Raw genomic sequence first — 12,856 nt, forward strand, 5'->3', positions numbered from 1 at the left:
CTACATTTATGCAAATATGCTTCACTAATACATTTTCCTGCAATTTCAGTTATTTTTTCACTTTTACTATAATCCTTGATGCTACAAGGTGAAACTTGATTCCTAAACAACTTTCTAAAACACACACAGCAGATGAAATCCGGGCCATCATTTACTTTAGCCAAAAACTGCTGCATAACTAAATCAAAATCATTCAATGTTGCTTTTATATGTTGCCTTCTCAATTTATTATCTGCAACAACACGCTGCCTATGTTGAGGATTTTCATGATATTTATTTATACTATTGGATTTGACATTCTGCCTATGAGACTTATTTTTCCCATATTTAGTTTTACTCATTTGCTTTTTTGTGTCCCTAAGAGAATTATTATTACGATATTTACTTTTACTCGTTTCCTTTTTTGTGTCCCTGTGAGATTTGTTACGATATTTACTTTTACTAATTTCCTTTAATGTGTCCCTGTGAGTCTTATTTATCCGATATTTAGTTTTACTCATTTCTCTCAATTTTTCCTTGTACCAACTTTTTCCGTGATAATTCATTTTCATCCGTTCTATAAATTTTTGCCTGTTTTCCTGATATCGTATTCTATTTTGTAATTTCTTTTTATTTACCAAATGGTTAGACCTACTTATGGATTTGGCTTTTACCGATTTTACATTTAGTTCAATAATGTCTACTTTAGCTTCTAAAATTGAGGATGCGACCGAAGTTAAATTGTCTGCACAAGCCCTATGTTTTCTGAGATTGTAACTAGACCCACCCCCTTTGCAATACCCATAGCAACACTGCATGTTTGGCTTCTGAACACAAACAACATTCTCATAATGATTACTGTTACAATTTTCTAAGTAAATTCCCTGATCTGACAACAACTCCAACTTACAACTATATTCAAGCCAGCGACCACCACAGTAAGTAAAAATACTAACTCCCAACATATCTGCTGCTGCTTGAATCTCCACTTCAGTGGCCCAACTACCAACATACACCATTTTTGAAACTGTGAGATATTCCTCCATCGAACTATACTCACTTCTCAAAACACCACCATTAACTTTCAAATGCCTAACTACAGCTAGTCTAATTTTCCTATGATTCTTTTGTGTACCACACACAGACTGACTAACTGCTCTAAAGAAACAATTACCATCCCCGACTATTTTCCCATTTTTACAAGGAGCACCCAATGGACCAACTTGTGTAGAAACTATATCTGCCTCCTCTGAGTCAACATTTAACTGATTGCACAGAGTTTCTACAACTTCCCCAGAAAGCGGCTTAAACTGGAGGCCTTTACTCAAAACATCACCTACAAAAACAACATCCGAATCATCATCACCCTTCCTAAACTTCTTTGATGAACACCCACTCGGTGAAGCTTTACGCTTTACACTCGAGCTAACCGTTGGTTCTACTTTTAAACTGGATCTATGGAAAACACTAACACTAGCTATCTCAAACGGTTTGGGTGGTTTTAACCCTGTCGCTAACTTGCAGATGTGCTCAAAAACATCATCTAGGCACGTGAAATACAGTACAACACTCTTCCCTTCCCCGTCCACCATCCCATCTGCACTGCGCGCATGCGAATCTACAATAGCAAAACGTCCACCTTGACTAATGATTGCACATGTACTACCACCTAATGTAAGAAAACACGTCTGATACTTTACTAACATCTTTAACAAACCAGATCTGAGACTGATGACAAAACCACAATCAATCAGCTCACCTGCCACCACATCAACATGGCCACAAACATGTTCCCCATATTCAAAGTCGAAAGCGTGTCCATCGATAACAGAGTGTAGGGGCAAATCAGGAACACTAAGCAGTGGCGAATCATCGCTGGTGACATTGCTGTCCCTCAACCGATTGTAAAGTTGATCCCCCAAAAAAACCACCTTGTCGAGATTGTCTGTCTGCCACGAAAACACGCCATCAATGGAGTGTTTTGCTATGGCTACCAAACTGATAGCCATACACTGAACGCCAGCGTGGCGAAACCGACAATCTCCCTGATGGAAAGATCCCCTGACAGAACTCGATTTACTCGGTGAACCGCCACCCTCAACTACGGTTGTGACAGCAACATCTACGAGCAATGTCGCACTGTCAATGTCTGAATCTACCCCCACAGACAGGCTGCTAATGGCATACCACTCTGCACCCAAAGACTTCTTAAGACTTTGAATATGTAACATCAGGTCGGCCAGGCACGTGTTAAAAACTGCTACAGACCTACCAATACCACATGGAAAACCAGATACGTCACAACTACTACAATCAACTACAACAAAGTAACCATTGTGCTCAATGACAACACTCACCGCACCGTGCAGGTTCAAGAGACACAATCCATCAGTCAACAAAGGTTCCTGTAGCTTTTCGAAGAACACAGAGTCGTCTGAGCCGAAACCTCTGTAGACTGATGGACCAATGGCTACTTTCCACTTTCTGCCAAAAACACTGTGCTGTTTCAAGAACTCGCACAGATCACTATCAAAGCCACTATCCCTACTTGATGTACCTACAGAACTAGCCAACTTCTCACCTTCTAAACAAACACTATCGACATCTCGCGCACCCCATGTACAAACAGGGGCAATGACATGTTTAAGTGCGGCGACAACACTGCACGCAATTGACACGTCAGTCGTTGTCGCCGACACTTTCCCACTACCACCACCTCTAACTACACTTCCAGACACAACAGCCTGTGGCTTTCGCTCGTCACACCTGCAAGAGGGAGGATTAGCGTCAACCTTACTTTGGATGAATCTTCTGCTGACCTCCTCCCCCTCCGGCACCGTCACAGCACTCGGAGTCGCGTCCCCCTAAAAAAATACATTAAGAAAAGTGTCATTCTCGCATTTGAGAGAACTTGCTAATCATATACAATAATTTGGAACAATTTGTTTGATCTGATTTAGAATATAGTGTACCAACCTCCTCCACAGCAGTGGTAGGCGATGGCTCCTCCCACACGGCCGCAGCCACAGCACTAGCAGTCGAATCCCCCTAAAGAAATTAAGAAAATACATGAACAAAAGTGTCATTATTGCATTTGAGAGAACTTGCTAGTCATAGCAATAATTTGCTATGTGTATTACACAATATGTACATGCACATGGAATTAAACTGATTAAGAATAAAGCGTACTAACCTCCTCCTCTGCAACCACGTCCACAACGATGCCACGTGTCAGCCTGGGAGACACCCCAACGCTGGGTGCCACCTTGACCTGTTTACACGAAACAAAACCATGTATTTTATTAATTGTTTTCAATACTTGCCAAAGTACTAAACAAGTAAAGCAAAGAAACTATTGCATTATCGGTGCCTACCATTTGTACTGCGCAATTCAGTGATTACATTAATGAAATAAAGACAAACCTGGCACGATGCAGGTCTCCTCTTGCAGGCCACACGTTTCGGACGTCGCTCCACCACACACCGTGTCTGATTAAAGAAAATCAAACACACTTTTAGAACATATAAAAGGAGTGTTTTAAGGGAGACAATACAGTTTTAAAAGACCTCAATCAAAACGTCACATTTTCAACTTACCTTTGTGTGTTGTGGAACGGCTGGGCAGTCAGGGCTCGAAAGATGAGCTGGAACCACGGCGTCCATCGCAGCCAACATGGCGGTGCTGAAGTGGACAGGATTGAGTGGGATGAAACAATCCTTCAGCACGATGGCACGTCCGTCCTCCTGTGAAATAAACACAGAAACAGAATATTAGTCACAATTGCTATTGAGTAAATCAATGTGCACAGATATACAATCGATATACATATGTTAACAATTAACGTTACAATATATACTACAAACCTGATGCCGAACCACACGTCTCTTTGAGGGCCTGAAGAGCTGATCCGCAGATTGGATCCTCTGCAATGACAAATAACAATTATTTGATTAAAATGAATGCATGGTGAACATTTTTGAATTTCAACCATCAACTATTTTGCAAATATGAGTGGGAAGTACTGTATGCCAATATTACCTTCTTGCCGTTCACCACTTCCATCCAGACATCGCAGGGGGGAGAAGAGGGAGAATCCCTCACAATCACCCTTGGAGGGGTGATTGGACCCGGCGATGCTGGTCGCGCCTGTGCCGGTGCTGGCACAGGCACGGGAACATCCGGCGCCTTTGGTGCTGGTGCCGGCACTGGCACGTCCAGTTGCGTGTAGGCAGCATGCCACAGCAACTCGGCAAAAATGCCCATGCCAGCCTCGTCGCTCAAGTGAACCTGAAAAGGATAGAATAATACACTCACTAACAATAACATCAACTTTCAATAAATAATACTATCAATTCAACTACAAATGAGTGTAAATCATCAACCTTCTTTGCACACAGTATATGCTACTTACACTATCCCTGACCCAGAGATTCAGGTCGCTGAAGGGGAAGTGTTCGAACGTCGAGTAGTACGCCATACCTAAGAAATGATAAATATATATAAATCATTCATATACTTACATATATCAACAAATAAAGTAAGCATGTAACATAAACATGTGTTTGAAACATACCCATGGACTTGGCCACAGAACGAAACTCCCGGCTCATGTGCTCCTGCAGCTCTGGAGCGACACTCAGGCGTGGAACGAAATCCACGACAAAAACCTTGAAAGACAATGACATTCCATTTAAACACATGTACGCTGTACTGCAACAAGTCATTAACGCATTTTAAGAACTGAACAAAATACACACAATCAACTAAATTACTTACATTCTGCCAACGCTGACTTGCACTAATCAAGAGCTTCCCAAACTCTTGACCAGCCAATTCATGAGTAGTGCTGGTGGTCAGGTTGTTACCGGGGGCCAGGATGCAGACTGCATCAGGTGTCCGGGGTAGCGTAGCGTGGACCAGCTCCGTCCTAAGATGAGACGCGCTGGCCCCAGGGGTCGTCATGATCCCAAAGGAAAGCCTTCCCTTGGAAATCCCGACCGTTCCATCGGCAAAGGGGCGCAGATGGGAATCCCCTATGATAAGCACAAACTGAAAGATAGAAAAACCTATTTAGAAATCATGTTTTTCAATTTAAAAAAAAAAAAAAAAAAATTAAAAAATTTGTTAAAAATTATTAACACATTCTTAAACAATCAATTACCTTCTTATCAGCCGAATGCGCAGGAACGAAGAGCTTGTGTGTCTTGCCTGACACAGACACCGGGTACTGGGTCACACGACGGCGTGTCCCTGTACCACGGCCTATTCACAGAAAGAAGTATATTAGTATTTATAAAACGGATGGCTTAAATCAAGCAATCTGATTGGTTCCCAACTGTTGTATATTGAGCATATACACACACAGCTATGACGCCCGTTTGGTTCACAGAGTTCAGTATCACTCCGCGCCTAACTTGAACTGTTGTTTATTTATATATAAAAGCAATAGAATAGTTCACTGAAGCCTAAAAACATGTTGATTGCTGGAGAGGGTGGAAATGTTGTAAAGCAATAGGCACACGGTGAGTGAACTGCTCGATAGTATTGAGTATTGGGTGTAAAATACACATACTGTACCCCTGAAATCTCCAATAAAGACGTTATAATACAGTATCAAAATATGCTCCCAGTATTCTTACAGTGTACATGGAGTGAGTAGTGGTGTAAAATAACATGTTTCTGTAGTGGGAGCATCGCTTGATAGAGGCAGTCGGACAACATATTAAATACACTACCAAACACATAAGGTATCACTTTTTGATAGGGTAGCATGATTCTATAGACTCTGATACTGTATTATAACGTCTTTATTGGAGAGTTAAGGGGTACAGTATGTATATTTTACACCAATACTACACCGCGGATCACTAGTGTCGTCATGCGCATGCGCAGAACCACTAGGTAGCAAAATCACAAGAGTGAAGGGGGTTGCCGTCCCTCCGCTGCGCGGCGGGATGGACAACGCCCCTTAACTGTGGTATAATGACCGTATACCACAGCCTGGCGTGATCTATTGCTTAAATATAGTATATACTATATTAGTAATAATATTACTCATCTAGATTACACAAATATTGACCTCATTTACAATTTCAAAAGCTTCACTGTGCACATAGAACTTGATGACAATGGAAAAAACCCAACTCCCTACTTACGTGCAACAAACTCGGGACGGTCAAACGACAGTTCCACGTCGACGGGACGTAGGGCTGCCTCTCTCCTCTTGGCCGCCTGAGAGAGACGGTACGACTTGCCGCGAGGCATCTAAAGACATATAAACAGAATACGATTAGAAAAAGCGAATGAAACCTGTAATGAAACATACTTGCATCTTTACTACCACACGTTTAAATGGAATGATAAATGAAGTATGAGAAATAAACTCACCGTCGTTCCAAGGAGGATCAAGCGTCCAAGTAAATCGATAGATAGATCGACGGATAGATAGATAGAGAATAGATAGATAGATAGAATAGATGGATAGAATAGATAGATAGAATAGATAGATAGAATACTACTAGTAGTACTAATAGTAGTGATAGTATACCTGAAAAGGTATTAAACTATCAAGCACACTCTCTCGATTGAAATATCTCTGTGTAGAAATATTTCGCACAATCGCTCTAAACCTTGCAATAAAACACAGCTCCGAAGCTCTGAGTCTCAAAGAAGGCGACAACTGCCGTTCGGACAATCCTTTTATAGCCTACCTGGCGTCACACACATTTGAATCACAACAGCCAATCGCAGCACAACATCAGCCAATCACGACACAGGGATTCAAATAAGCCAATCACAAAACTGTCAACAAGCTCTTGTTTTCGCGCTGTCCACCATCTTGTGTATGCTGCTCCGCGACTCGTAGTACTTCCGCTCTGAGACGGTGGCCGCATTTGTAGTCAGGATGGTTTATATCGTTAATCTTAGTATTGTTTAGCATCTAATTTTGGTTTTTGGTCTGTCTTTTTTATAATGGTGTCTTGTTAGCCCTTGTGGGCTGGGCATGCTGATGCATGACACAATAATAATAAAAAATACTAAACTAAACTAAACTCTAGCGTCAGTGGAACATAATACGTCAATGCCACCTCCATCTTGGGGCGGCCTAACCACCCACCTGAATGAATGAATGAATGAATGTCGGTCTTCTGTCCCATCGACGTCTATCTATGATATCTAGTCAGTATACATATATGAGCCAATGCGACGTCTACTCTTTAGAATGTCTATGATAGCTGTTTAGCAAATCACACACTATAAATATGATAACAGGGCGAGTATATTTTAATATGTTGAAGAAACAATTAACATATGATTAGGCTATATATAAATACACACATAGCCTACATAATATATATATTCTGGCAACTCCGATAGTCGGCGGGGGGGTTCTCAAATCACACGCACAAACAGGGTTGCAGTGCAACCGTTTTTATTTCATGCAACTCACAAAAAAAGGAGAATCATAAAGCAACACAGGTTATTCCCCAACGGGCCAAACAACAAGGGAAAGCGTCTCCGAATCGGGTCCGTCCGGGAGGGTGGCGTGGCTCTCGCTCCCGGCTTCCCCCCGCTCAGCGCTGTGGGAGAAAAGTTCCAGCGTCAGTGCGCTATGTGGATATCGGTGCCTTACCCCGACTGTCTTCCACTCGACTTACTCCTCGTCTCCAACGTGCCCGGTCCTTAAAACCCCTCTGCCGTCTTGCTCCCCCAGGTGATCCCAATGTCCCCGATTGCCCTGGTTTGCTGGATGAGCCCTCCATGGCACGTAGCCTATCTCCGCGGGGACGGAGCCGCTCGGGGTGCTGGCGCTGTTCGTCCACGCCAGACAGCGCGGGGTTGCCACAATATATATATATATATATATATATTATATATTATATATTATATAAATATAACTTGTGAAACACACACACAAGCAAGTCCGGTTGTCACACTGAGTCCGACAGCTGAAGTGTACTGACTCACGTGTTGCTTGTTGCTGTCGTGCGGTGAACGGGGGGCGTTCAAAGACCGTCGGAAAGTTGAATTAGTAAACAATAGCCGTACCGACACTTTCGGGTGGCAGAACGCGAGTGGCTACCACTGACCTGAAGCCAACCAGCCGGCTGTAAACATAGACACATAGTCAAAAAACGAAGAACATAGTGTGACGTCATGGTGAATCGTCGACTCACCTGTTGCTCTGTTGTCGTGCGGTAAACGGGGGACGTTCAAGGACCGTCGGAAAGTTGAATTGTTTTCAAACAGCCTAGTAACGCCACTGATACACAATACATACACACAATACACAGCTGCACAGTGCTCCGACATCTTGTTAGGGACTGAGGCAAAACTGGAATTACATCAATTCGCGAAAATTTTTAAAAATGCGCTTCTTTAAAAGTGTGCTTCTTTAAAAGTGTGCTTCTTTAAAACTGCAATTCTTTAAAGCTGTGCTTCATTAAAACTGCGCGCAGTGATGAACGGGACCTCGTACTCCGACATCTTGTTAGGGACTGAGGCAAAACTGGAATTACATCAATTCGCGAAAATTTTTAAAAATGTGCTTTTTTAAAAGTGTGCTTCTTTAAAAGTGTGCTTCTTTAAAAATGTGCTTCTTTAAAAGTGTGCTTCTTTAAAAATGTGCTTCTTTAAAAGTGTGCTTCTTTAAAAGTGTGCTTCTTTAAAACTACAATTCTTTAAAGCTGTGCTTCATTAAAACTGCACGCAGTGATGAACGGGACCTCGTACCGGCTTGCGGCCGTGTCACGTGCTGTCGTAACATGTGCACACTTGTCAGCGCACATGTTACAACGGCACGTGACGCGGCCGCAAGCCGGTGCGAGGTCCCGTTCATCACTGTGCGCAGCCAGAGACTCAAAATCACTCTGCGAAGACCGTAATAGTTATGAATATGAAATTCACAGGACACGTGTAAACTGGTGCCTGTAGCTCACATACCAAAATTCGTATTTGTCATGTTTGTAGCGGCCCCTACAGGAACTTTAAAAAGCAGCCCCTGCGCCACGTTTCACCAATATGTATGAAAATCGGTAGGCAGGTATAACGTGGCAATACCTACAGAAAAGCCCATGCCCCAAAACCCACCGGAAGTCGGCTAATTGCATTTGTATTTTTCACTTTGGGCGGCAAAGTTCACTTTTGCGCCTTGTATTTCAACAAACTCCTCCTAGGGAATATATCGAATCTGCTTCACAATTAGTCAGTACAGTCAAAAAATGGTGCTCAACCAACGCTGTGTTATTTGTGACTGGCCGTTTAGAATTTGGTGGCTTATTTTCGCTTTTTTCACCTTGTATTTGAACAAACTCCTCCTAGGGAATTTATCGGATCTGCTTCACAATTGGTCAGTACAGTCAAAAAATGGTGCTCAACCAACGCTGTGTTATTTGTGACTGGCCGTTTAGAATTTGGTGGCTTATTTTCGCTTTTTTCACCTTGTATTTGAACAAACTCCTCCTAGGGAATTTATCGGATCTGCTTCACAATTGGTCAGTACAGTCAAAAAATGGTGCTCAACCAACGCTGTGTTATTTGTGACTGTACGTTCAAGGGCGTATCCGTGGCGTGCCATCAAATTTACCCGTTTTCAATGGAATTTTGTCACTTTTTCACCTTTCACATTTCAACAAACTCCTCCTAGGAAATTTATCTTCACAAAAAATTAAAATTACATAAGTTCGCGAAACATTAAAATTAAAACGGCGGGCAGTGATGAACGGGACCTCGCACCGGCTTGCGGCCGCGTCACGTGCCGTTGTAACATGTGCGCTGACAAGTGTGCACATGTTACGACAGCACGTGACACGGCCGCAAGCCGGTACGAGGTCCCGTTCATCACTGCGTGCAGTTTTAATGAAGCACAGCTTTAAAGAATTGTAGTTTTAAAGAAGCACACTTTTAAAGAAGCACACTTTTAAAGAAGCACATTTTTAAAGAAGCACACTTTTAATTAGGGACCGAGCCAAACATGGCAAGGTCCCTATTGTTATTGGTCTGTTTTTTCTTATTCTTTTCCTTTACTTTCGACTGCATTTTCCCCCCCCTGAACATATACGAAAACTCATTTTTATTTTGCACATTTGTGGGGACTGGTGAAAAATTTGATATTCTAGCCGTCAAATTCACATTTGCCCCAAGGTGGCGCTATACCAACTGTTCTAACGTGCAAACTTTGCACAAGCAGCACTCGCCACCGGTTCGACCTACACTCATGAAACTTTGCACACACATGCACATCCTCATGGTGAACAAAAAAGTCTCTTGAACTGAAAATTTCCGGGTTGCCAGATTTTCCGCCATTTTGAATTATGTTAAAAACACCAAATTGCCTAAGGATCCCAGGTTTTTGGACTTTGACAAGAATCCTTTAGCACATATCATCTATGGCCCACTATCTTAAATATGACATAAGGATTAGTCTGTACAATAAAGTTTAACGCACCCATGAGCCAAAAGGGGTGTGGTTAAAAACGCTAAAATCTTTAATTGCTCATATCAACATCAAGTTGGACTCCTATGATGTTCACCCAGATACAAAAGTTGTTCAGAATCAAATTCTGAACAAGATAAAGTCAACATTTTTTATAATGGGGCGTGGCTTCGAAATGGGCGTGGCCTGTTACTAAAATAGCCACAGTTCATAGACACAATGTTTGATTTGAGCGGGACCAACTTAGTGGCCGTTGGGGACCAAATTTCCAACTGCTCAAGTAAAACAAAGTCGATTGGAAAAACAACATGGCCGCCAGAGGAGGTTAAATCACACTGCGAAGACCGTAATAGTTATGAATATGAAATTCACAGGACACGTGTAGACTGGTGCCTGTAGCTCACATACCAAAATTCGTGGTTGTCATATTTATAGCGCCCCCTACAGGAACTTTAAAAAGCAGCCCCAGCGCCACGTTTCACCAATATGTATGAAACTCGGTATGCACGTACAACGTGCCAATACCAACAGAAAAGCCTCTTGGACCCATGCCCCAAAACCTACCGGATGTCAGAATTTTTCTTTTTTTCATTTTCACTCTAGGCGGCAAATTTCACTTTTTCGCCTTGTATTTGAACGAACTCCTCCTAGGGAATTTATCGGATCTGCTTCACAATTTTTATGTAAAGTCAAAAAATGGTGCTCAACCAACGCCGTGTTATTTGTGACTGTACGTTGAAGGGCGTGTCCATGGCATGCCGTCAAAGTTGCCCGTTTTGAATTCGGTGGTCTTATTTTCGCTTTTTTCGCCTTGTATTTGAACGAACTACTCCTATGGAATTTATCAGATCTGCTTCACAATTGGTCAGTACAGTCAGAAAATGGTGCTTAACCAACGCCGTGTTATTTGTGACTGTACATTGAAGGGCGTGTCCGTGGCGTGCCGTCCAAAGTTGGCCGTTTTGAATTCCGTCGTCTTATTTTCGCTTTTTTCGCCTTGTATTTCAACAAACTCCTCCTAGGGAATTAATCGGATCTGCTTCACAATTGGTCAGTACAGTCAGAAAATGGAGTTGAACCAACGCCGTGTTATTTGTGACTGTACATTGAAGGGCATGTCCATGGCGTGCCGTCAAAGTTGGCCATTTTTCATTCCTTTGCTTTTACTGAGTGTGATGATATGGCTTCATGTATGGAATTGTTGAAGTTGATGTACGGTTAATAATGTTAATTAAAGTTGTTACATGTAATTCTGTTAAATCTGGTCTTACATGTTAATGTCAAAACAATTAGCAGGACACCACAGGGAATCGAACCCCATCCCAGTAAACCAGGAGTACCATTACTAGTGTCTTTTTGCTTTTTGATAATACATGAAAGGTAAAGCAAAAACTGCATCAGCAATAGCATTTAAGTGTTTACAATTCTAAATATGCCATAGTTGCATTTCTTTAGGGATATTTAATATAGATTACTCTAATGTCTGCAGTTATTAATCGTTATTAAAAAAAAACTGTTATTAGTTATTAAAACTGTTGTATAATATAAATTATTATCAATACTTTTTTTGGTTTCAAATGAAATGCTGTTGCCAATGCAGAAACAAAACCCTTTGATGATATTTAATGTGCAGTAGAAGAACCTATAAAAAACATGCATATTATAACATTTAATGTTATCATGATAGAAAGAAGCCAAACCAGCATGACCAACAGCAAACAGCATGCAAGAACTTGTATTAGTTTCATAATTTTATTCACATTAACATAATTCATAAAACACATATGACATGCACATTATCAATGTCCCTGTTCTAAACTCTTACATGTAAATGAACATGGAATCCCTTCATGGTCATACATGGTTATGTAAAAACAATCAGCAGGACACCACAGGGAATCGAACCCCATCCCAGTAAACCAGGAGTACCATTACTAGTGTCTTTTTGCTTTTTGATAATACATGAAAGGTAAAGCAAAAACTGCATCGGCAATAGCATTTAAGTGTTTACAATTCTAAATATGCCATAGTTGCATTTCTTTTGGGATATTTAATATAGATTACTTTAATGTCTGCAGTTATTAATAACTGTTGTATAATATCAATAATTATCAATAATTTTTTTAAGTTACAAATGCTGTAGCCAATGCAGAAACGAAACCCTTTGATATTTAACATGCAATACAATAACATATATAATTCATAAAACATGATATATACATAATATATAAACATTCATAAAACAATGGATGACAGCAACATGACACTATTCCACACACTCCATCTCTAAAACACCACGCCTCGCCACGCCTTGCCACAACTTCAACAACTCTATAGAAAAAATGCTCTCACTATACACAAAGGAATGTACAATAACCACATCTTACACTATAACGACTAAATTTCCTGCACCAAAAAACACCACTACTCCAGCTTAATCA

General features: G+C 41.3%; 1 protein-coding gene and 1 long non-coding RNA gene across 2 annotated transcripts; both read right to left on the minus strand.

The window, feature by feature from the left end:
• Positions 1–2,701: 2,701 nt before the first annotated feature.
• Positions 2,702–6,244, minus strand: LOC311373067 (uncharacterized protein; the record flags this gene model as incomplete). Its single annotated transcript, XM_084489920.1, has 12 exons — positions 2,702–2,745; positions 2,952–3,027; positions 3,173–3,250; positions 3,403–3,468; positions 3,577–3,723; positions 3,844–3,903; positions 4,019–4,267; positions 4,392–4,459; positions 4,554–4,647; positions 4,757–5,029; positions 5,142–5,242; positions 6,136–6,244. 12 exons carry the CDS (start codon positions 6,242–6,244, stop codon positions 2,702–2,704), a joined length of 1,365 nt encoding a protein of 454 aa, XP_084346046.1.
• A 1,040-nt stretch (positions 6,245–7,284) lies between these two features.
• Positions 7,285–8,653, minus strand: LOC311373069. Its single transcript, XR_014642174.1, has 3 exons — positions 7,949–8,653; positions 7,639–7,791; positions 7,285–7,560 (listed from the first exon to the last, which is right to left on the minus strand). It is a non-coding gene; the product is annotated as an uncharacterized lncRNA (long non-coding RNA).
• Positions 8,654–12,856: the final 4,203 nt, after the last annotated feature.

The sequence above is a fragment of the Micromesistius poutassou genome, assembly GCF_964030765.1.
Source record: "Micromesistius poutassou genome assembly, contig: SCAFFOLD_3333, whole genome shotgun sequence".
NCBI classification, from domain to species: Eukaryota; Metazoa; Chordata; class Actinopteri; order Gadiformes; family Gadidae; genus Micromesistius; species Micromesistius poutassou.